Source organism: Topomyia yanbarensis, chromosome 2, assembly GCF_030247195.1.
Source record: "Topomyia yanbarensis strain Yona2022 chromosome 2, ASM3024719v1, whole genome shotgun sequence".
NCBI classification, from domain to species: domain Eukaryota; kingdom Metazoa; phylum Arthropoda; class Insecta; order Diptera; family Culicidae; genus Topomyia; species Topomyia yanbarensis.
The window spans coordinates 290,436,897-290,463,970 of NC_080671.1; the positions used below are offsets into that span (position 1 = coordinate 290,436,897).

The 27,074-nt window shown below is 38.5% G+C and overlaps 1 protein-coding gene across 2 annotated transcripts in view; it reads right to left on the bottom strand.

Annotated features, from left to right (window-relative positions):
- Positions 1-27,074, bottom strand: part of LOC131683249 (ras-related protein Rab-35-like) — a 360,655-nt gene that overhangs the window by 297,994 nt on the left and 35,587 nt on the right. Inside the window, exon 1 of one of the 2 annotated variants that reach the window (XM_058965079.1) lies at positions 12,205-12,496. The exons of the other annotated variant lie outside the window; for it this stretch is intronic. Within the exon in view, the coding sequence (XP_058821062.1) occupies positions 12,205-12,256 (52 nt within the window). The 5' untranslated portion in view covers positions 12,257-12,496. Of the gene's footprint in view, positions 1-12,204; positions 12,497-27,074 lie in introns of those variants that run through there. 2 annotated transcript variants of the gene reach the window in all.

Consider the following 27,074-nt stretch of genomic DNA (forward strand, 5'->3'; position numbering starts at 1 on the left):
AGCAATGTTTGTAAATACGGCTCACAGTAAAAGTCATTTTTAAGTCGATTTCATCGGCGTGCACAGCCAAATATAGAGGGCTAAGCTGAGAGAGACACAGAGGAAGTATTACTGAAACTAAAAAAATATTTCTAAAATAGGTTTTGTAACATCAAAAATCTGTATATCTGTACATACACGCAAAAATCTGTATATCTGCACATACAGATTCTTGGTCTGAAACTGACTGAAAAATCTGTATAAATACAGATTATTCTGTATTTTTGGTAACCCTGGATGGGACTGCAGCTTAACGTAACGTCAAGTTCTCTATTTTGTCTGGTCCAATGTATCCTGCTCCTAACAACGCGTGCTAAGTCGTCAGTGATGCAATTAAAACTTCGCATTGATTCCGCTCCTATTTTCTTCCTGATCTCCTCATGGGTCCCCTAGGTCAGAAGCGGATCAATCGACTGTTAAGTAAATTAGAGATCGCAGTCAGCCGTGATGTCCGCGAATTTCATACATACATACAAACTATTTGGCGCAAGTTCAGATCGTGTAACGTCGTGTCATCTAGTCAGTCATCCTATGGAAAATAATCCTACCATTGCCTTGGGGTCAACGTCATATTGGCAAATTTTGCATTGAATCCGCTTCTGTCTCTTCCTAATCTCCTTTTTGTCTCCTAGGTCCGAAGCAGATCAATCAACTATTAATTGAAACGGTAAACATACTAGCAGTATTAGTCCTTACTCGCGAATACTTTTCCTTCAACTGTGCTGTTTCTTCTCTATCTTATAACATAACTCGATTATCCCTGTTCTAGTCAATATACATATTAATTACATTATGGACCAGGCAAACCCTTAATTTTCTATTATTATTATCCTGAGTAGCTATACCAGTGAAGGTATTTTAGGATTTCGCAAAAAGAATCTCTGCCAATAAAGGCGTAAGCAATATTTATCCACATAAAGTTTGCTCGAACCGAATGTCCGCCTGGTTCGACTCGAATAGACCACACCGACCCGAAAGGGTTGCTTATCATTTCTGAGACCCGGTGTGCTTGGTCGAGTTTAATAATCATAAGAACAAGTCCTGAATAATTAACTATCTCCTAGGTGCCAGTCCTGCACTCCTTTCCTGAACTAGGCTCATACGCACGATCAAAAGAGTCGACAACTAGTAGGATCCACATGTCCCCCACCCAAGTGAATTGATCAACTTGCAAGTAGGAGCACATATCCACCTACCAGCCAAGAAGACTTCCGAATCAATGAGAATTAACCATGCCAGTCGAAAGTCACAGGCCCAGCACCATCTCGTACAGTGTCATTGTCATTTCTCAAGATGAGAACCTACAAAGCCTAACCGTTCGCATGTGCCAGTCCGTATAGATTATGGTTTGCTGAAACGAAACAAGAAAAGCAAAACAATTGTGACCAGTATCGCAGCTACAACAAATAAATAAACGATTTCTCCTCTGTTGTCGGTTTCCCTGTTCGCAGTCCTCCCTCCTGTTCCTGACCCGTTTGGGCCACTGGCCCTCCGTTTCCTTGGCCGTCCGGTTCTCCCGCACACATCGTAGCAGGAGAAACAAATGAAAAGACAAAACAAAATGAAAATAAATGGACGTCTGCTATCTGTGCCTAAATTGATGTTGCTTCTCAGTTCTGCACGACCCAGGGGGGACTCGGCCTTGATCCCAATGCTCTGTTACCGATGTTACGTGATATTCGTTATGGAATATTCTTTGTTTGGGGGCCATTCATAAACAATGTTGTACGTTTTTTTCATCCCTGATCCGCTGATACGTCTAAAATTCATTTTTAGTTTTTTTTTTATCTCGTTACGTGACGCTCTTCCCCTATTGTCAATATCCAACATCATTTATGAATGGTCCCCTGGTGATATATTTAGAGCAGACAATCCAATGAAAAATAGGATTGACAGGATTTCAGTGCGCACCTTGGCACCTTGTGTCACATCTTCATGTTTGTTATACATATTAAGAATACCAAAGCATGCGATGTGATGACCGGAAGATTAGAGAAGCAACTCCTCCCCTTCCCCCCATTATTACTTATTTAGTTACATTGTAAATAAAATTTATATCCATCTACAGTTTTTTGGTTCGTTAGTGTACTAGTCATGTAACATAACATCTGGGAGAATTCCTTCAGTATCAGCTGGCGTGTCCGTCTGGATTGGTGTTGGAGAACTGGGTAGATCCAATCCTCAGGTTGTAGTTGCATTAGCCGTCGATCAATCGCTACGAAGACGTTCCGTTGGTATACCCATATAGTTTTGTTTTCGCTACATTGAAGAAGGTGATGCTCGATACTATCCGTTTGATCAGGACAAATACTGCAGTCAGCGTCGGCTCGTCTATTCATGTTGTAGAGTAGCTCGTTGGTAATTATCTTGCGATGAACAACTGAATACCACGCAGATCGTTGATCCGATTTTAGCAGCTTGGAGTGGATGTGTCTAAATACTTTCTTCCAGTCGCGTAGTGGATTCTCCCTCACTATTTTCGGTTCCTTCAGTTGTTTTAGGAAGCTGCAGTATATTATACTGGAGCTAGGCGTTCTTGCGATTTCATCAGTTAGAAAAGCAGATTCTTTCACCACTGTTCGTATTTCCGGGGTATGGCCAGTAGATTTGGGGGATTGGCGTTGTGTTCTAAGAAACTCCAAAGAAAAGGGAGATCTGAAGCGATTTGTATCATTCGATTTGTCAGCAAAGCCTTGGCTTTGATCGGTGGTGAATGTAGATTTAACCCTCCTCTGTCTTTAGGAAGTATCAGCGTTTCGAAAGCTATCCTGGTCCATCTTTTCCCATACCACAGAAATGATCCAATTCTCGAGATAAACTTTCCACTATGCTTGTTTGGAAGTGGAATTACAGATGCTGTGTACCATAGCTTCGATGTTATGTAAGTATTTATCAAAATGACTTTTTGTACGAGGTTCAGATTTCGGACGTTGTTCATCCACATACACGTTTGGAACCCTCGTAAAACCGCAGCCCAATTGCGGTCAATTGTGTAGGAGAAGTCTCCAGCAAGATGTATTCCGAGGATTTTCACTGTGTTTTGTATCTGCAACCACTCATTTTGTGGTGTCAAGTTTATCAAACCGATCCTTATGGCTTTAGTTTTCTGGGTGTTTATTCTTGCCCCAGAAACAAATCCGAATGCTTCAAAGGTGTTTAGAATAGCTCGCACCTGATGGTCACTGCCGAGAAACATAGAAATATCATCAGCGTAGGCGTTCAAAACAGCATGTGGAAATTCTCTGTGCAGTTTATCAAGCAGTGGTTGCAAATAGATTACAAACAAAAACATTGATAGTGGATCCGCTCGTCGTACCGATCTCTCTATTTTTATTTCATTTCCCAGTTTGCCATTGATAAGCGCCCTTGAAAAACTGTTGTTTGTACAGTACATTAGAAGGTTAACCAGATCAGGATTAAAATTCATTTTTGCCATGGTGCTTGCCAGGAAGTTGTACTCTACCCTATCAAAAGCATGGTCGATATCAAAAGCAACCAGCAGTGCATTCCCACGTCTCGCTTTCAGTTCACAACAGCGGTCAAGTATCCGAGCAGTGGCTTCAAAAATGTTACGCTTCCCATTGGAGCATTTTTGATGTTTTGATAGCACCAACAGGGTTGCCAAAATTAAATCTGTATTTTTGTCCTAAACAATCTTTTCATCTGCATTTACTCTTTGAAAAATCTGTGTCGATATCTGTATCGAATCAGTTGAGTCCTTGAGAGAGCGAACCATTTCAAAAGTTGACATATGGATAGTTATTTAGAATTGACAGCTGCGATGACCACAAGTTGGTAGAGGTGTGAACATTTGTCGATATTTTAAAATTAGTTTTTTTTTCTTATTACATTAAGTATGACAGTCATAGCCTCGAAAAGTAAACATTCACATCATGAAATAACCCAAACAAATCTTTACACAACACGTTATCGTTTCCATCTTTATCCCTTAATTTTGTATTGAAAAATATTGACAACCTCAATTAGGTACAGAAAATGTTTCCACCTTTTCATTCTGCATCATGGGAAAAAATTTAATAATCGAACTGTCAAATTTAACTATAGCTCTGTCAATTTTAACCATGCTCCAGAGTAGGGTTATTTTGCAAATAACTTTTGAAGTGTCAGATTTTAACTAAAAGTTAAAAATTTCACCAAATGGTTCGTTAACGTTTCTGGAAGTAGACTTCAGCCAGGCGTTTGCTGGGTGCTAATCTGAGTGCATTACAAACCTTTACCTTTCAGAATGAGCGACCACTCGCAAAAGTGAAAATATATTTTAATTAGGCTGTGCACGCAATCGAAGTCGACATAAATATTGACTTTTATTGTGAGCCGTGTTTACCAATACTGCCATTAAACTGTGAAGCAATGTTTGTAAATACGGCTCACAGTAAAAGTCATTTTTAAGTCGATTTCATCGGCGTGCACAGCCAAATATAGAGGGCTAAGCTGAGAGAGACACAGAGGAAGTATTACTGAAACTAAAAAAATATTTCTAAAATAGGTTTTGTAACATCACTTCTCAAAAATCTGTATATCTGTACATACACGCAAAAATCTGTATATCTGCACATACAGATTCTTGGTCTGAAACTGACTGAAAAATCTGTATAAATACAGATTATTCTGTATTTTTGGTAACCCTGAGCACCAATGGGAGCAAGGGATTAATTGTTTTTAATTATTCTAGCGAATATTTTGTAGTCCACATTCAGGAGTGAAATCGGTCTGAATGCTTTGACGCTGTTATCGCCCTTCTTTTTCCTAACCAGCACTAGTACTCCATCAAAGCATTCTTTAGGAGCATTAGAGGACATTGCTTCGTTGATGACAAAAGTAAACTCTCTCTCAATCACTTGCCATGCCTTTAGGTAGAACTCCTTTGGCAAGCCATCGTTGCCGGGTGATTTCCTTGAGCTGCTCGATTTGATTGCTTGTAGAATTTCGCCTGAAGAAATTTCATCCATTACTCGCTGATTGTCCTCATTTTCACTCGGGATGCGCTGTGTTGTGTTGAAGTCGTCGTTCTCGACCGGGTGCGTGGAAGAGTATAAGCTAACAAAGTATTCTTGCACACTCTGGTGTATCGCATTTGGCTCTCGTATTGTATCATCTTCATTCTGCAGTATATTAATCGAAGTTTCGGTTCGTTGGCTCTTCTGGTTTGCTATGTGAAAAATTGATGTGTTTTCTCCTGCTATGTATATTTCGTTCCAACACCGCGTGCGATGTGCATAGCTACGCTGCTAAGAGAGCATCCGTCCTTTAATGTGGTTGATTGTTTCCAGTTGACGGGGATCGCCATAATACCGATCATATGCTGAACGAAGTATGGCGTAGTACAATTCCATTGTATCATGGAATGAGCGCCTTTGAATGGACGATTTCCATCTTAGGAAGGAGATCAGTTTAGGTTTCACGAATTGAATCCACCAGTCTATCCAAGTACGATAATTTCGTCGATGACTTGTCCAGTAACCCCATTTCACGTGCAGTTCCTCAATGACCGCTGGATCATCAACCAGGCTTGGATGCATACGCCATATTCCCCGACCAGGTGGATTTCCAAGTGTTGGAAGAACAGTGCGAATTATGTATGCTTTGTGGTCTGAAAAAGCCGTTGCAGCAAAATTTGCGGTTCGAATCCATTCTCGCATAATCGGTGTGACAAGAATCCTATCTAACCTAGAGGCAGAGTCCGATCTGATAAAGGAGAATTCAACATGTTGACGGTTTACACCTGAGGCAGTCATGAATCGTTTTAGCATTGGACTATGCGCGTTTGAACCAGTAGCATCTTTTTGGTTTACTACCGAATTGAAATCACCACCAATGATGACAGTGTTCGTAGCATTATAGAAGTAGTATGGTAAAACTGTGTTGTAGAAATTTTCTCTTGCGTTGCGATTTTGAGTTCCCGATGCTGCGTACACATTAATGAAAGTTACGCCATTGATCCGTGCACTGATTAACCTTGAATCCATGCTTCTGTCTACATGGGTGAAGGTGAGAAAACTTCGGGCTGCAATCGCTGTTCCTCTTTTGTGCTCGTCTATATTGTACTCAATGATGAAGCCTGGTATGTTGAGATGTATCGTTGCCACTTCTTGCAGGAAAATATCAAGTTCAGCGGATCGGATGAATGAATTCAGGGCGTCGAGCTTTGTCCCATTTGTCACTGCGTTCATGTTGATTGTAGCAATCTTGTAGCTCCTCATGTCAGCCATTTGATCGTTGAGAAGGCGGCTCGTTGACATGTTTGCGCCACCAGCTGAGCGTTGTCACCATAGCTGCGACACGAAAACCAGCGGAGCAGCTTGAGCAGGCGGCTGGGAAAGTTAAAATCTTGCTGAGGATGGCAGTATCATATGTTGCTTCGGCGGAACATATACTGTCCAGAATGCTTACCGAGGAAGCTGGAAACACGGCTGGCAGATTCGTTTTACGTAGAGTTTCCTGACAGCTGGCGGCCGTTTGCAGATACAATGTAAGGTTTCCCCGGCAGGACGGGTAGCTGATGGGTGCCGTTTCGGATACGCCGTGAGCTGGGAGGGGTAGAAGGAGGGAAGCGAAAGTCGCTACTTGCACATCCGTCTTGTTGATGCGGTGTTGAGACGAAGAGCTAGTCAGAATTTGTCCGACGCCGGATATTTGATAATTGTTGAGTGTAACTGCAGTAACGAAACGCTGCAGACTGCATTTTTTTTTTGTTTCGCCGGCACGACGAACGGCAGCAGGGTTCTGCTGCAGCGGGTAAAGCTGGGAACGGTGGAAACTTGCTAAGGGTGGTAGTATCATGTGTTGCTTCGACGGGACATATACTGTCCAAAATGCTTACAGTGGAAACTGGCGGCTGACATTTTCGTTTTATGCAGGGTGCCATCACAGCCAGCGGACGCTTGCGTACGTTTTCCCCGACTGGACAGATAGTCGCTGGGTGTCGTTTCGGTGGCGCGGTGAATATGGGGAGATGGAAACAGGAATTAGTCCTCACGAATTCAATCAATGTCCCTTATGACTTGACACGAAATATTGATTGAAAAAAATACCAATCTTTAATTTCCACTTCTCTTGTTTCGACGGAAGAGCTACCACCTACCGAAGAATATGAATTTCTAGCGGGTTTGATTATTGAAGCAGCAGAACAAACCCAAACGAAATGCAATCCTGGCATGACAATGAATAGCCGGCCTCCTAATCCCTGGTGGGACAAAGAGTGGTCGGATGCATATGAAGCTAAACAAGTTGCTTACAAAGAAATTATGAAACGGAAAGGGTGTACACGTGCGAACTTTGAAAATTATTCGATTTTGCAAAACAAATTTGACAGTCTCCGTCGTGCCAAAAAGTCTAGTTACTGGAGACGCTTCGTTGATGGCTTGTCAAGAGAAACATCAATGAGTACTCTTTGGAATACAGCCAGAAGAATGGGGAATCGAAACGTAACTAATGAAAGCGAAGATTTTTCGAATCGCTGGATATTTAATTTTGCCAAGAAAGTTTGTCCACATTCTGCTCCTGCGCAGAAAATCATTCGCGATGCTCCCACAAGTAACGACTTCATAGATTCGCCTTTGACAATGATGGAATTTTCAATTGCACTCGTCTCATGCAACAATAATGCCGGGTCCAGACAGAATAAAATTCAACTTGGTGAAGAATCTGCCTGACCTAGCAAAAAGACGCTTGTTGAATTTATTCAATAAGCTACTCTTTGGAATACAGCCAGAAGAATGAGGAATCGAAACGTAACTAATGAAAGCGAAGATTTTTCGAATCGCTGGATATTTAATTTTGCCAAGAAAGTTTGTCCACATTCTGCTCCTGCGCAGAAAATCATTCGCGATGCTCCCACAAGTAACGACTTCATAGATTCGCCTTTGACAATGATGGAATTTTCAATTGCACTCCTCTCATGCAACAATAATGCTCCGGGTCCAGACAGAATAAAATTCAACTTGGTGAAGAATCTGCCTGACCTAGCAAAAAGACGCTTGTTGAATTTATTCAATAAGCTTCTTGAGTAGAACATTGTCCCGCACGACTGAAGACAAATGAGAGTTATCGCCATTCCAAAACCGGGAAAACCAGCCTCCGACCATAACTCGTATCGACCGATTGCAATGCTGTCCTGCATCAGGAAATTGTTGGAAAAAATATCCTACGACGTCTCGACAATTCGTCGCTGTTGTGCTATCTTATGACAAGCGCCATTTTGGGGTAAACTAAGTTAGATATGCCATATTACTTGTCAAAAAAATCTCTACAAAGTGGCGTTTTCAGAATTTCGACATTTTGTTTGGTTACTGAGATATAGCGAGAAACGTGCTGAGAAATTTTTAATTTTTTGATTCAAATGACTGTGTCTGGAGATTGGTTCAAGTTATCTTGATCCATAAGATGTTTTTATGTGTAAAATTATCTGAGAAACACAATAGCAATATCGTTTTCAAAACAAAAATACACGAATTGTGAGAAAAATGCAATTTAAGTTTTAAACTGGAAATATAGCATTTTTGGCAACACTGTAACCAAAAATAACTATTTTTTCTAGATTCCCTGACTCATTTCCTTTAAAATGCATCTCACCGATTGTTTATAGACCAAATGAAGCCAAAGATATGAATAAAAGTTGAAAATTGATGATTTTTTTCTATGGAAAATTTTCCATGCACGATTATGACACATCATACAAATTTTGTCATCAATACACTCCTATGACACGTGTGAGTGCGACTTTTGTTTACATTTATAGTGAAAATTCGCAACATATTCAACCGATCTTCGTAATATTTGAGAGATTAATACAGAATAGATAGAAGCATCAATTGTGTTCTTTGGATTGCTTATACCATTTATAAGTTTCAAGATGCTCAATCTCAAATTTTAAAAATCGTTTTTCTCGAAATGTGCAAAATGGCGCTTGTCATAAGATAGCACAACAGCGACGAATTGGGTTGAGGCGAACGGCTTGCTATCAGATACCCAGTTTGGTTTTCGGAGGGGAAAGGGAACGAATGATTGTCTGGCGCTACTTTCGTCAGAAATCCAACTAGCTTACGCAAAAAAAGAACAAATGGCGTCTGTGTTCTTAGACATAAAATGAGCATTCGACTCTGTTTCCATTGATGTTCTCTCAGAGAAACTACATCAATGTGGTCTTTCACCAATATTAAATAATTATTTATACAACTTATTGTCAGAAAATGCATGTGTTTTTCATATGGCGATTTGGCAACATTCAGAATAAGTTACATGGGCCTCTCACAAGGTTCTTGTTTAAGCCCCCTTCTCTACAATTTTTACGTGAAGGACATTGACAATTGTATTGTCAGCCCATGCACTCTAAGGCAACTTGCAGATGATGGCGTGGTTTCTGTTACAGAAGCAAAAGCCATAAATTTACAACAACCACTGCAAGATAGTTTGGATAATTTATCAAGTTGGGCTTTGAAGCTAGGCATCGATTTCTCTACGGAGAAAACAGAGTTGGTTGTTTTTTCAAGGAAGCGTGATCCAGTTCAGCTTCAGTTGGTTGGTAGAACGATAGCCCGAGTCATGACCATTAAATATCTTGGAATTTGGTTCGATTCTAAAGGTACATGGGGAGGCCACATTAGGTATCTGATAAAGAAGAGCCAACAAAGGATAAATTTTCTCCGAACAATAACCGGATCTTGGTGGGGTGCTCATCCAAGTGACGTGATAAGATTGTATCAAACAACGATACTTTCGGTAATGGAATATGGGTGCTTCTGTTTCCGTTCAGCTGCAAACACTCACATTATTAATTTGGAACGAATACAGTATCGTTGTTTACGAATCGCCTTAGGTTCCATGCAATCGACACATACGATGAGTGTTGAAGTACTAGCGGGAGTTCTTCCCTTAAAAGATCGATTCTGGGATCTCTCCTCTCGTTTACTTATATGATGTGAGGTTATGAATCCACTGGTCATTGAAAATTTTGAAAGACTTGTCGAGCCACGGCTTACATATACTAGGCTAGCTCGTTAGATATGGGAGAGATATGCGAAGACGCCATCTTGAGCCAGCTTACTGTCAACATTTTGAGCCAGTCGATCATTATTTGACTGCATTGGTGCAATATTTTTGGATAGTAATGTTATTTTTTTTAATTTTTGTTGATAAACATTAGGCAACAAATTATAAATAGGCGCTATTGTAAGTTGAACTTTCCTGACAAGAATAATGCTGTTCAATTAGGGTAACCAACCTATATCCAAAGGTAGGATTCCCGGCGGAATCGTCGGTAATACCTTCTATCTGATTTTTTCCAGATGGTTGCGTTGCTGGCAGTGTTGCTTTTGATTGATCTGAAGAGATTTTTTGTCCGAAAGCTACCGCATGGTATATTTTATGCATCTAATCTATCTTCTTGCTTACGTTGTTCGATAGGGTCAAGAATGGTTTTCTGCGGGAAATAGATCCATCATCAAAAGTTTGCTTTTTTGTTTTTCTTAAGCTCCTATAACTGCGTAACGTGCGAATACACAGGAACGGAGTTTTTCTTTGCAGTATTCTCTTCTTATTATATACATATTTACTGATTTTTGTTTGAATAATACTTGCGCTACATAGCCGCAAAGAATCCAGCAACGGGAACGCCGGAACTCGAAAAATTCAACCCATTTATCGCGTAATGCAGCATCCTTCGGGTACCGAAAAAAAACTTATTTCAGCTATTAGAGCGTAATTACAAGGCCGATTCGCACAAAATTTTCCAATGCACTTCATTTCTTATTTTTAAAATAAACGTTATGATAATAAAGTCACGCAAAACTTGGTTCGCAATAAGTGATGCTAGTTTTTTATCGCGATATTTACCGTTGCTAGTTTGCCTTTTTTTCCTCCGCATATCTCTCCCTAGAGGATAACTATCCATAATGACTCCATTCAGAAATCCGAACCGGTTCCGGAATGCGTTTAACTGGGGTGTCGAGCTTCAATCCCAAACCAGATTCATGACAGTGTACTTCAATCACATGCAGGGGTGCCAACCTTCCAGATTTATCTGGATTCTTCCAGAATTTTAAGCATCGTCCAGACATACAGATTTATGTTTGTCTGATCCAGATTTCAGAAAATTTGTCCAGAATTATCCAGACAGTTTGACAAATAATAAAATGAGATACAAGAATGCATCGTTGATTTTAAAACCACATTTTCAAGTAACGATTATGAAAACAAAACTTTTTAGAATAACTGGAAACACAAAATAGCGAAGTCTTTTTCGCTAAAGGCGAATAAATTTTGTTGAGTTTTCATCAGCTGGAAATTTCAGCATTCCAAGATGCTGAAAGTTCACAACCTTAAATTTTTTATAAATTTATCCTATCCAGACAATTCCAGACTTTTTGGAAAATTATTAGACTTCTTGGAAAAGCACTTGGCATCCCTGATCACATGTCACAAGAAATAACGCCTCCCTCTAAGAACGGTTGGTTTCAAAATCGTCCAATGAAGGACATTCGTTGGACCAATTTGGACAACGTCCAAATAACCGCTCAACAAACGCCCTTCGTTGGACCCGTGTTGAACGATTTTGAAACAATTTTTTGGACGTCTCAGTGGGCTTCTAGTTATGTTATGACATGTGTTAATATACTAGATACTCCCGATTCCACTTTTTTGTTTCGACACGTCCATGCAAGAGGAAATTCGTGGAATCCCGGATCACCTACGCTCTCTGAAGATCCCTAAAATATTCATAAGTAAATACCAACACAGTGATGCGGGGGAGTGATAATCTCAATTTATTTACATTTGTTAGTTACGGTGTTTTTAAAAATCATGCTTGATTCACCCTTTAAAGCTTTCCCCCCGTTTTTTTCATTGATTGTTCTTAAATAGACCATATAGAGCCATTTCCAAAAAAAAATACCAATTTTTCGAAAAGGCCATGATTCGGAACATTTACCCCTCTAACTAAACGTCAAAGTTCCAAGAGTATCTCCGAATAACTAACTATGCAGCGCAAATAATAAATTATTACAATGCGTGAAAATGCATAAACATTTATGCATTTCAAAGATTAAAAACGAATACTAAAAATGCATATAATAAAAGCTTTTTAGTATTTTTCTTTTCATCCGTGTAGTGTAAACTATTCCTAATTCCATAAGCACTATCAACACATACCACTATCGCCAATTATTAGTAACTTGAACAAATGATCATATTCACGAGCCATCCCTATTTGGCACAATCCTGGGGTGAATTCCGGGCTGCAATGATATATGTTCTGTTGATTCCCGTTATCGCAGGCAGAAGAAATCAGCCCGATTTAACGCACATGCACACTAACAGTCCATCTTTCGAAATTAATACCAGAAATCACGAGATTTTCCGTCGAATATTCAATAAAAACACGACAATAGTCAGTTACGATTCCATTGAGAACAAAACACATCATCAACATTCAATATAGTAAAGTGCAAGGTTTGGAAAATAAAGAGATTTGGCTGTGTTAGTAGCACGAACCCAGTAAAGTTCAGCCGGAAATGAACTGGAATTCTGGCTGGTTCCAGTTCGCATTTCGGCTCCAGTGACACAACCGATTCTAACTATATGCAGAAAAAAATTAGTGAAAATAAACAAATATTGGTTTTAAATAACAATTTCCCGTTTGATATAGTGACAAACAAGATTCAGGTTTGATTCAATCAATACTGTTGGTTGAAATTACCATCAAATTCATTTGTTGGCTTTTCAGTAGTTCCAACAAATATTTCGTTTGAAAATCATGATAAATTTAACCGAACAAACAAATTCGAAGAAACAAAGACAAATCTTTTGTATCAACAAAAGGAGAGAACAACTCAAATTTAATTGAAACTAAACAAAGATTCTGTTGGTTTTTAACAAAGGGATCAGTTAGATCTAACAAATTTTATTTTGATTCTATTTAAAATGTAAACAAAAGTATTTGTTGAACTAAAGCAAATGCATGCTTTCGAAAAACGCCCATTTCAATTTGAAACAGTCATTCGCCACGTTTTAGATTCAACTAAACGTTTTGTTGATTCAAAAAGGCCTGATTCTTCTGCGTGTATGCAGACACTTTACACACACTAGCGAAGTGTCAAAAATTGCAGCCAAACGGACTGTCAAAAAGTGCAGCCAAACGAGCAAGAGGGTTTTGCCCCAGTGCAACAAACATCGTGCGAATCGTGCTCCAATATGGCGTTTGTATTTGACATTTCCATTTTGAGCCATTAGAGCGAAAGAAAACGCGATTCGTATTTGCGTTTAAGCGAAGACTCCATATCAAGAAGACTGATATCTCTTTCCTTCCCCCATACAAACGAGAGGCGACAGAGGTTACAGCGCCTCTATTGGAAGAAGGGAGGAAGCTTTATGTAAAAATGTATATGTGTGTGTGCATCACTATGGAAAGTACCACCTTTACCCGCAAGTGGCGTTGCTGTTACTGTCTCCGGATTCTGGACAGAGTTGCCAGTCTTCTTGATATGGAGTCTTCGGTTTAAGCCTAAGAGAAGAGAAGACAATCGCGTAGCTAGTTTGATCCAGTCCTAACCTCAATATTGAACCAGCTTCTGATTGGTCGTTTTGCCAGTCATGAGCATTCATCATATTTACAAGCGGGATGGAAAACAGTGCTGCTGGATCTGTTCTGGCTACTTTTCACACACATCAACATTTCAGGCAAATTGAATAAAAGTCCTGAATGGCGATATAGCTACGTGTATTGTTAAGAGACATGAATGAAAATTAAATTTAATTTTCAAAAGCAGCTAGAATTGTAAATTTTTAGTTGAGGTGCGATCTTTGAGGTATAATTCTTTTCAGCAATTGCGAAAAGTGTACGAAAGGAATCTGGCAACGATGAACGCTTGTTGTCTTTAGATTTACGGCAGGGCCTAGTCGAGAAAATTAAGAAAAGCAAGAAGCCTGTTGTCGTCTCTTCTCTTAAGCGGACCCTACACGCTTACCGGCCGTTACCTAATTTTGGGTAGAATCCTACCCAAAATGGACTAAAGTGCATCTCCTCACTTTTGGGTAACAAGCTTTGAACTTAAATTTTGGGTAGTGTGAGGACTACCCAAAGTTTGGGTTACAGATAACCCAAGCGTTGGGTACAGAGCGGGTAACCCAAAGTTTAAGTAACGATGAAATAATCCAAAATTTGAGTAACGAGCGGATAACCAAACATTTGAGTAACGCGCGGATAACCCAACATTTGAGTACTGAGCGGATAACCCAAAATTTGAGTACTGAGCGGATAACCGAAAATTTGAGTACTGAGCGGATAACCCAAAATTTGAGTAAAGAGCGGATAACCCAAAGTTTGAGTACTGAGCGCATAACCCAAAATTTATAACGAGCGGATAACCCAAAATTTCTGTAACGTTCGGATAACCCAAAATATAGGCTTCCAATATATATTATATGGATGCTTGGCATTCGCACTAAGAACAACCATCAATATGGGTATCATTTGAAAAGTAGCCATTCGTAGAAGCTGTAAATTGATGATTGGCGCCATTTTGAAATTCAAGATGGCGGCTTTCGGTTACCACAAAACACTTGAAACTACCATAAATATGGGTGTCATTTGAAAGGTATTGATTAGTTGAAGGCGAAAATTGATGATTGGTGCCATTTTGAAATCCAAAATGGCGGCTTCCGGTTATCACAAAACACTTGAAACTACCATAAATATTGGTGTCATTTGAAAGGTATTGATTAGTTGAAGGCAAACATTGATGATTGGTGCCATTATGAAATCCAAAATGGCGGCTTCCGGTTACCACAAAACACTGAAAACCACCATCAATATGGGGGTCATTTGAAAGGTAGTAATTGTTAGAAGACGAAAATTGATGATGGCTTCCGGTTACCATAAAACACTGAAAATCACCATCAATATGGGTGTCGTTTGAAAGGTAGTAATTAGTAGAAGGCGAAAATTGATGATTGGCGCCATTTTGAAATCCAAGATGGCGGCTTCCCGTTACCACAAAACACTTAAAACCACCATAAATATGGGTGTCATTTGAAAGTTAGTAATTAGTAGAAGGCAAAAATTGATGATTGGTGCCATTTTGAAATCCAAGATGGCGGTTTCCGGTAACCACAAAACACTAAAAATCACCGTCTTTGTTTCAATCCAGCAAGGATTGTCGAACTAATACAGGAAGACTTTTGGAATCAATCAGACGCATGTTTATGCTTCAATCACTGATTTATTTGAAATAAACAATAATTTGGTTGATCTTCGAAAAACACAGATAACAAAACCTGTAAGATTAATGTAATAGATATTTTGGTTGATCCAACCCAAAAATCCATTTTAGTTTAATAAATTCCTTGATTTAAAATGAAAATTTTATCTTGATTAAAAGTGAAGAAATAATTTGTGGAATTAAACATAGATAATTCTTTTTCGTGCATTTAGTCACTTTTTCCCATCTTACGGTGACCGTCGTCACTCAAAATGATTATTGGAATCGCTCTGCCAGGTGACTTCTTTCACCTTGGGTGACTATAGTCACCTAAGTGACAGCGGTGATCGCTTTTTCGCTCTCACCTCACCAAACTAGGCGAGGTGACGCATCATAACGGTGAGAATACATTATTCTGTTTTTTAAATTTTAAACTTTTGTTTCATTAAACCTTTAGTAACATTGGAACCTTTGTTATTTTCAATCATTTGCTATATTCGACCTTTTATCATTCAACATTTCGTCGCATCTTTTAGAATTACCCCGTTTACTAAATTCACACCGCTTGAGGTTTTTGCCTGCTTTTGATCAATAGACTCGAATTAGAATTGTTGCAGCCTGGAACATTTGGCATATAATTGCCAAACTGTATCGCTTTGTAGCTGCTATTGTTACTCATTACTTTAACCTGCGTGTGTCAAGGGCAACAAATGTCAATCTAATGGGCCCATCATATGTAAGAACGAGAAAATATTTAATCACCGCTAGCCGCTGCCATTACCCTCTAGTAGTTATATTCTATTTTAACTCTAGCGATATGCATTTCAGACATTTCCAAAAAATATGAATCATCAACGTCCCATCATGAGTTCAATGTGTCTTTCGAGGTCCGATCGGGTTTCGGAATGATGCGGTGGCCGCTATTTAAGTACTATGAGCAACTCAACATGAACCCACAAGCAAAAAATAAACAACGTTTCAGTACTCACCGACTCATGTTTTAGATCCAGCGCTAATTGCTTTATCCTAAGTTTCTAGGCTGAAATAAATTAATCATTAATTTTAATTGAAATTATTGCATTATGCATTATAATTACCATTCTTTTCCAGAGCCACTTCATGCAATTTGATTCACAACAATAACAATGGCTGTCAAAAACATTACCTACTACTTTGTTTGAAATGGACTACCCAAAATATAAGTACAAAGCGATGAACTTGAATTTGAGTAGACGTCATTATTCAATTCCTACCCAACACGAAGTTCACAGCGAGCAACTCAAATTATGGGTAATCGCCATGTTCAAATTTCTACCTAATTTTGGGTTGCCCATGTATAAACTTTCCAGTGAGCAAATTTAACCCAAAAAATAGGTAACTTTGATTTTCAGTGTACACGAGGCAAGAATATTGTCAATAAAAATATTGTCAAGACTGCTTCAATACGTCAATCCCATGTGAATTATACAGAATCAATATTTTCAAAATGTCCTTACACGATCAATATATTGACCAATAATTGGTTTATTGTCAATATTTCTGCTCGTGTAGGGTCCGCTTTAGGTTAAGCTATTCGGATTATTCACCTTCTCGCTCTTTCATTTTTTTGGACCAGAGCCGACGCGTTTTTCCCCTTTTTTATTTTCAGTTTTTTATAATTCAAGAGTGCTGATTCAAATGGACCTTAGGGACAAATGAAAACAAACTGAGTTATTTGCAGCACAGCATGTGATTACAACATAGCTAACGAATACCGAAAACCAGGATTCATTATACCCAGTATTTATCAAAATAACAAGCATTATATAAAAAGTCGCAAAGTTTTCATGATCATATTTTGAAATTTTGCACTTGAGACCTTTTAAAATGAAAGGACCTATGCACGAAATATTTCAAAACCTCTGCAACTGTTCATAGGCGCCATGCAAAAACGACGCAAGATTCATTTCATTCCATGTTTTCCCTACTGCACATAGGTACCTAGTAAAAACGTCCTAAGCATCAAAATAAAAGAAATTATTTTCTTCTGTTCCGGCGACTTATTTTCGAAGTTGAATTTAGTAAGTATAATAAATTAAATGATAATTGGAAAGCTTAGTTATTCTAAAGTAACATGCCATTCGTTGGTTTTAACCACTTCCAGCCAATGATTTGTTAATATGAACTAAAGTTTCCCGCATTTTTTTCTGCAAGACTTCTGTTAAATCCAGTGCAACTATTTACCATAGTAATGAAGAACATTCGCATTCCGGTGCTCATTTTGTCGAAAACTTTGAAGAAATTCAATATTTGTCGTAAGAGCTACCTTTGCTGAAAAAAGCCGTATGTGCAGCGTCGTATGATTCTTGGGCCCGAAAAAAAGACCTATGTGAAAGGTCATATAATTTTCAAAAGGACGCATCATTCTAAAGCGCTTAGTTTTACATTAGCACTAAACATTTCATGTTTTTAGCATTATTTACCTAAAGAGCGTAGTCCTTAGACTATATTGGCATAATTGTTCCATCAAAACGCATATTTGTTCTCTAATAGGGGTTTGTTTTAGGTCCATGAAACTTCAGCCTCGTTTTTCTCAGTTCGAGCTCAATGTCACTTAGGACCTTTTGAATAAGTACTCTTGAATTGGTTGTCCCGCTACAGGTAAAAAGAAAAAAAATCCGAGAATCGCTCAGATCAAAGAGAATAGGAAAAGAGACGAATAGTGTGAAGCCAAAAATACCTTATTGAGCAGACCAATCGTGCAATGTAAATAAACATTACTCATGCCTGAGTTGGACGAGATAAGTATTGTAAATCTATCAAAAAAAAATTTGAATTTTCGTCAGAATTTAGTGCAATCGTGATTGTAAGGTGCATTCTAGAGTCTATGTATGAGTAAAAACAAGTTTTAGAATTATTTCATCTCTTTGTTTCGAAATGCACATCGTTTGATAAACAAATCCAACGATCGACAAAAGGTTTGTTTTCAAAATATTATAGGAGTCATTTAAAGTGCTGCCTTTGGAAACGGTTGCCAAATTCTAGTGTTAAAATCATCGTAAAGGGAGTGTTGCCGTTTTGACTGATTTTCACTCTGCGTCTCTTTCACTATTCTCTTTGGCTCAGATTTGCTTGGATTATCCGGGAAGCCGCAGTTTCCAACGATTATCATGGGTGTCCTGCTTCTTCCCCATCGGACAACGCAAGACGGCGAAATTCCACCCTGGATGAGCGAAAAATCAGTGAACTGCAGCAGCTGAAAAAAGGCATTGTTCGTTTGTGTGGTGGCATTTTATGTGAGTACGAAACGTTAACACATTGATTCATGGCCTCGGTGGCAAAACTGGCCGTTGTGGAAGTGAACGAAATTTTCTCGTAAGTATCTAGTGGGTATGCAAATCAAAGAAACATAACCTATATTGTTTTACAGATCATTCGGCTGGATTGACTTAAAACTCTTAGCAGCGATTTACACATTGTTTTCTGTCGACAGTTCCAAAGTTCCGGATCATAAAACGAGTCCCGTTAGCACCCGTGCGCGACAAAATCTTTTTCTACACCTAAAATGTCGCAGCAATGTTACTGACAAAAACATCCAGGTCATTTACAAAGTGGAAAATCAGAAGTGTAAATAAAATTCTGGCGATGCAGTTTGCTATTCACAAAGTAAGTTCCCGTTTCACTTTTATTCATTAAGTTTACAGCAGTTTGTTTTTTCAGTGGCCCCAACTACTGCTGGCTGGTATTTCAAAAGTGATCAGAAATGGTTCCGAGGAAACCAATGAGGTGCAATACGCGGCATAAAATGCATTGGCTGAACTGGTTAACGTTTCTCCAACGACTGTGAATAACGATGTCCATCTCGTTGCTCCCTACTTTGATTATTTACCAGGGACCGGTTGAATTGCATACTTCGATAAGAGACGACTTGGTAGCCTTGACTCAGACTTTCGACTGGAGGAAGCAACCGAAGGTTACTGGTGATATCGTTCTACCCAAGGGGGAAAAGGACACCATCATGACTACCAGAGGACGGTCCATTCCGAGTTCCAATCAGATTTGATTGCTGAGGCTGTTTGGCGAAAAGGCTGAGATGGTTCAATCGGCCTCTATCAAAAGCCTTGGTGTAATAGGTTCTACCTCTACTGCCGCTCACGTCGGAACCGTCTCCTAAAGGCACGGCAATGGAAACTAGTCAAGACAATGTAAGCATGGAAACCACTTTGATGAAAGCCTTTAATGCACTTTTTCAGTGTGGTCACAACAAAGCTAAAATCCAAGAGCATATCGCCCACTGTTTGGGCTATCTGGTTGTCGGTGATGAGAAATTTTTTACCAAACGACTACTTGAGGATTTTCTGGAGCGGCTGAGTTGACGAAAAATGCGGCACTGCATATCGCCAGGGAACAAGCATTGTTTTGAACTGTTCGAGGCCTTTCGAGTGGGGAACGACAAGTGGACCAGGATTCGATAGGAAATATAAACGATGGAATGCTCAATTCGTTCCTGATTGAGTAAGTGCGGAAGGTTAACAAGTTGCATGTTTATTTAAAACACCTGTGTCATCTGGTTGTTGGCTATAGTTAAAAATTTCAGCAAGCGCAAGCCGATGGGGAATAATAGACATTCTGCAGCTGGCATTCACTGATTTACTCTCAGAGGATAGTGGTAAGTTGTGCCATTTTTGTTTTTGAGAGTGGATAATATTAGACTTTTAATTTTAGAATACTGGAATTTTAGAATCTGTGAATCGAAGAATTTCAGAATTTTGGAAATCCAGCATTTTAGAGTCTTGGGATTTGTAGAATATTAGAATTTTGGAAATTTAGGATTTTAGAATTTTAGTTTTCTAGAATTCCAGAATTTTCAAATCTCAATATTTTAGAATTTTAGGCATTTAGAATTTTAGCATCTTAGAATTTTAGAATTTTACAACTTTTTAGTTTTTAAATTTTAGAATTTCAGTATCTTAGGATTTAAGAATTTTACGATTTCAGAATTTTGGAATTTTATAATTTTGGAATTCCGAAATACTAATTTTAGAATTTTGGAATTTTAGAATTTCACAATTTCATAATTTTAGAGTTTTGGAATTTTAACATTTCAGAATTTTAGAATCCTTGGATGTTAAGATTTTAGAATTGCAGTATTTTGGAATTTTAGAATTTTGGAATTTTAAAATTCTAGAATTACAGGATATTAGTATTTTAGGATACAATTTTAGAATCTTTTTTGAATTTTAGAATTGTTGAATATTAGAGTATTACAATATTAGAATATAAGCATTTCAGAATATTAGAATTTTACAATTTTATAATTTTAGAATTGGAATTTTAGAGTTTTGGAATTTTAGCGTCTCAGAATGTTAGAATTCGAGGATGTTAAGTTTTTAGAATTGCAGAATTTTACAATTTTAGAATACCGGAATTTTAAAATTTTAGGATATTATAATTTTAGAATTTTAAAATATTAGAATTTTAGAATTCTGGAATTCTAGAATTTTAGAATTTAGATATATTTGAATTTTAGAATTTTGAGACTTTCGAATTTTGGTATTTCAGAATCTTGGAATATTAGGGTATAGGAGTAGGAGTAGGAGAATATTAATATATTAGAATATTAGATTTCTACAATCTTTCAATTCCACAATTTTATAATTGTGGAATTTTAGAATTTCAGAGTTTTGAAATTTTAAGATTTCAAAATTTTAGAATTTTGGAATATTAGAATTTAAGAATCTTAGAATTCTAAAATTTTAGAATATTGAAATTTTAAAATGTTAGAATTAGATATATTTGAATTTTAGAATACAAGATTTTTAGAATTTTGGGACTTTCGAATTTTGGTATTTCAGAATCTTAGAATGTTGGAATATTAGATTATTCGAGTAGAGGAGTATTAGAATATTAAAATATAAGAGTTTTGGAAGTTTAGGATCTCTGAATTTCCGAATTTTGGAATTTTAGAATATTAGCAGCTTAGAATTTTAGAAATTAGACATATTTGAATTTTAGAACTTAAGAATTTTAGAATTTCAGGACTTTAGAATTTTGGTTTATCAGTATCTGAGAATTTTGGAATATTAAAGTATAGGAGTATTAGAATATTGGATTATTAGAATAGTAGAATATTAAAATATTAGAATATAAGTATATTAGGATATTAGATTTTTACATTTTTTTTAATTTTATAACTGGAATTTTATAGTTTTAGAATTTTAGGATTTTAGAATATTAGCATTTTAGAATTTAAGAACTTTAGAATTTTGGAATCTTAGAATTTCAGAATTTTAAAATTTTAGAATTTTAAAATTCTAGAATTTTAGGATCTTAGGATTATAGAATTTTGGAATTTTAGAATTTCAGAATTTTAGAATATTGGCATTTCAGAATTTTAGAATATTCAGCATAGCATGATAAAACCTTGCCAACATTAAAAAATCCCGGTAATTAAGTGAACATTTTAGCACCTATAAATCTACAAACGCGGTCTCAAGCATTAACCCAGCGCTCGCTTGATTATAAATTATCACGTCCGGAAATCTACCCTAAAAATGATGCTCATATTCTTTGGATAACACGTTCGATAGTGACATGACCGGGAACTCTAGTGAAATGCGAGAACCCACTCTCTTCTAGCGTTCGAACCATACACTAAAAATTAAGTATCACATCCACTAATCATCGCGTCCCACAGTGATCACATTCCATACAAAAGTCGGACAAAACTTCAAAAGCCGCCCGAATTTGACAAAAACTTCACATTGGGGTAATTTTGTGACGCCAAACTCATATTTGATAATACATAATTTTTTTTTCACATCACTTTTTCACTTTTGGCACTTAGGGTGGTTTGAAAATTTACGAATATAAAGTGCACTATATCTAAAAATTCATTTTCAAAAAATTCGGTGTAGTGTATTCTTAGCAGAACACACGTTTTTTCAATTGTTGATAATGCTGAGAGACATTAATAAGTTTTTCTACGAGCCCTGGGTAATCAAACACTACCATGCGTCGCCTTCAGACATATCATGAAAAATCACATTTTTTATGCCTCCCCTCTAAGAACGGCTAATTCAAAATCGTCCAATGAAGGACGCTCGTTGGACCAATTTGGACAACGTCCAAATAACCGTTCAACGAACGTCCATCGCTGGACGCGTGTTGAACGATTTTGAAACAATTTTTTGGACGTCTCAGTGGGTCGGGGCAGAAAGGGGTAAGGTTTTTGTAAGGTAATACCGGTACCAAAAATCTCGGGAATGCCGACCCATTTTTGGTACCGTAATACCGGTACTGAACAAATGCCAGTACCGGTATTTTCGGTACCATACAATTTTTTTATGAAGAATATGTGTCTGCAAGATAACTTTTAATAGGGGGGGAAGGGGAGGAGTTGCTTCTCTAATCTTCCGGTCATCACATCGCATGCTTTGGTATTCTTAATATGTATAACAAACATGAAGATGTGACACAAGGTGCCAAGAGCGCACTAAAATCCTGTCAATCCTATTTTTCATTGGATTGTCTGCTCTAAATATATCACCAGGGGACCATTCATAAATGATGTTGGATATTGACAATAGGGGAAGAGCGTCACTTAACGAGATAAAAAAACTAAAAATGAATTTTAGACGTATCAGCGGATCAGGGATAAAAAAACGTACAACATTGTTTATGAATGGCCCCCAAACAAAGAATATTCCATAACGAATATCACGCCACATCGGTGACAGAGCATTGGGATCAAGGCCAAGTCCCCCCTGGGTCGTGCAAAACTGAGAAGCAGCATCAATTTAGGCACAGATAGCAGACGTCCATTTATTTTCATTTTGTTTTGTCTTTTTATTTGTTTCTCCTGCTACGATGTGTGAGGGAGAACCGGACGGCCAAGGAAACGGAAAGCCAGTGGCCCAAACAGATCAGGAACAGGAGGGAGGACTGCGAACAGGGAAACCGACAACAGAGGAGAAATCGTTTATTTATTTATTATAGCTACGATACTAATCACAATTGTTTTGCTTTTCTTGTTTCGTTTCTGCAAACCAAAAACTATACGGACTAGCCCATACGAACAGTTAGGCTTTGTAGGTTCTCATCTTGAGAAATGACAATGACACTGTACGAGATGGCGCTGGGCCTGTGGCCTTCGACTGGCATGGTCCTTTCTCATTGATTCGGAAGTCTTCTTGGCTGGTTGGTAGATATGTGCTCCTACTTGCAAGTTGATCAATTCACTTGGGTGGGGGACATGTGGATCCTACTAGTTGTCGACTCTTTTGATCGTGAGTATGAGGCTAGTTCAGGAAAGGAGTGCAGGACTGGCACCTAAGAGATAGTTAATTATTCAGGACTTGTTCTTATGATTACTAAACTCGACCAAGCACACCGGCTCTCAGAAATGATAAGCAACCCTTTCGGGTCGGTGTGGTCTATTCGAGTCGAACCAGGCGGACATTCGGTTCGAGCAAACTTTATGGCTAATAGTGGATAAATATTTATTACGCCTTTATTGGCAGAGATTCTTTTTGCGAAATCCTAAAATACCTTCACTGGTATAGCTACTCAGGATAATAATAATAGAAAATTAAGGATTTGCCCGGTCCATAATGTAATGAATATGTATATTGACTAGAACAGGGATAATCGAGTTATGTTATAAGATAGAGAAGAACAGCACAGTTGAAGGAAAAGTATTCGCGAGTAAGGACTAATACTGCTAGTATGTTTACCGTTTCAATTAATAGTCGATTGATCTGCTTCGGACCTAGGAGACAAAAAGGAGATTAGGAAGAGACAGAAGCGGATTCAATGTAAAATTTGCCAATATGACGTTGACCCCAAGGCAATGGTAGGATTATTTTCCATAGGATGACAGACTAGATGACACGACGTTACACGCTCTGAACTTGCGCCAAATAGTTTGTATGTATGTATGAAATTCGCGGACATCACGGCTGACTGCGATCTCTAATTTACTTAACAGTCGATTGATCCGCTTCTGACCTAGGGGACCCATGAGGAGATCAGGAAGAAAATAGAAGCGGAATCAATGCGAAGTTTTAATTGCATCACTGACGACTTAGCACGCGTTGTTAGGAGCAGGATACATTGGACCAGACAAAATAGAGAACTTGACGTTACGTTAAGCTGCAATCCCATCTGCCCGATAAAAAAAAAAAACTGATCACAATTATTTTGCTTTTCTTGTCTCGTTTCAGCAAACCAAAATCTCTTTACTATCTCTTCATTTTCTGTCTCCAACTATCCTCTATGTAATGTATCTGAAACTTGTGGGACTGGTTAACAGCCGGCGCCTGCTTGTGGAAGAAACTGGTGTGCTATACGGACTAGCACATACGAACAGTTAGGCTTTGTAGGTCCTCATCTTGACAGAGTCTAGATGGGCGGATGAACGTCTGCCAGGGTGTGGGCTGAGAAATGACAAATGACAATGACAAAGAATATGTGTCTGCAAGATAACTTTTAATTATATTAATTACCTTCTATAATTTAAACATTACTAGCTCCCGTTGTACTGGACGGTATGTTTAAATTCCTACTTTATTTTGTCCAAATTAAATTTTAACGATCTTGTACTAAATTTCAAAATCTTCACATCTAGCGTAGGAGACGTAAAAATTTGCTATGAATTATTAGCGACATTCTGATTGGTTTCCATTATTCACTGGGTGGCGCGTAATAAAACTATGGTCTAAGTCATGTCTTTGGTTTGCTCCTAAACATTTATTTATAAAAGAACGAACAGCGATTTAGTAGCTAACAATTTTAGACTTGGTGAACTACTCCAAATGGGGCGATTTGTAATTCCCTCGGCATGACCTTGATGTGGTTCCACCAAAGCAGTATTACAGTGATTATATCGCAGAAACTTACGATACGATTATTTTCTTTTTAGTTAAGCTACATTGTGATCAATTTTAGTGCTTAACTTGGCGATCTTTATTATCCACTGCCATGGTCAAATAATATACAATGTGGGTTTAGGGCCCAATTCTCTCTGCAGGCACCCTTCTTTTGTTGCTATATTTTCAATAAGATCCATGCTAACACTCACTAACACAAATTGCTCATTCTCTCATATACACTAACAATCTCTCATTCCAAACGTACAAACGTGGCCTACGCGATAACACAAACCTGGTCACAAATACGAACGCCCGCGATCTCGCCAATATTAAAACACCCCAATTGATTAGGTGAACGTTGGAACCTAAGAACCTAACCTCGCGCAATCATGAATCAGTCACGTCCGGAAACCTCCGCCCTTGATCCTAGCAGCCCAAATTCATGCCTTTAGTTGGATCAATAGAAATAAAAACTAGACAAGACGTCCACGCGCGATCATTGAAGAATACGCGAACATGCGAATGGCCACACGCTTATAAAAATAATGTGTCCACGCGAAGTTACATACATACTAGTATACGCGACAAAAACATCCACATACAAACGCTCGAGTCCTTCGCGATCATCCACGCACGACCACACCCACGATCTCGTAAAAAGTATAACGGTGACTAAGTGAATGGTTTAGCACTTATAAATTAACAATCCCGGTCTCGAGAGTGAACCTCCAAATGCCCGTGTTCGCGCGATCATGAATCGGTTTCGTCTCGAATCCCCTATTCTCGGGCTTAGTAGCATAAGTCCAATGCCTTCAGGTGGACCAATCAAAAATATAACCATCCACGCAACCTATACCCGCGCTCATCCAGACATTATAACATCCCGGTGATAATATGAACGTCTCAGCACTTGTAATCACTCAAACGCAGTCTCAAGCGTGAACTTACAGTCCCCCGCACTCGCGCGATCATGAATCGTTCACGTCCGGAAGTCTATCCTCGATTCCTGAAGTCTAGGTCCATGCCTTCAATTAAATCAATTAAAAAGAAAGCTCTCATATACACTGCACAACACGGTCCATGGCGACATGACCGGGAAATCTAGTGATATGGAGTAACTCGCTCCCTGTCAGAATGTGATCCGTACACCGAAAACTAAATATCAGAATGACGGTCCACGTGGCACATACACGCAAGCACACGCGACAAGCACGTCAACAAACGATACTTCAGCTCTTCGCGATCATCTACGCACACCTACATTCGCGATCGCAACACTCCGATAAAAACGTGAACGTTTTAGTTACAAACGCGGTCTCAAACGCGAAGCCGCAAACGCGCGCTATCATGAATCGGTCACGTCCGGAAATCTTTATCCTCCAGTCTAGTAACTTAGGTCCATACATTCAGTTATATCTATCGAAAAATAGAGCTCATATCCACAAGGTAACTCGTTCTTTGGCGACATGACTGAGAACTCTAGTGATATGTAAGAACCCATTTTTTTCTAGAGCTCAACCGCACACGAAAAATTAAATATCAGATTCACGGTCCGCGCGCGATCATTCTAGAATACACGCGAATATGCGAAAGCAAACGGCATTTATATAGAATTTATGCACGCGAAGTTACATACACGTTAGCACACGCGACATACAAAGGAACACGCGATCGAACACGTTAACGTACAAATGCTCGAGCTCTTCGCGATGATACACGCGATCGCGAGTCCCTACGCCCGCACATACCTGAACCGTACAATGAATATCACATTCAGAATCACGGCCCGAATTGGCCTAAAGCAGGGTTTTAGTGGGCGACATTGCCTGTCTCGTCTGCAAATTGTAGTATGTGATTCTGACGGGGAGCCCTTCCGAGAACCTAGCTCTACAGCTCCAGTAGGACAACTCTCGAAAAAAAAAATTCGGCATATTATTAATACTCAATAACAATACTAACTCTTTTCTTTATT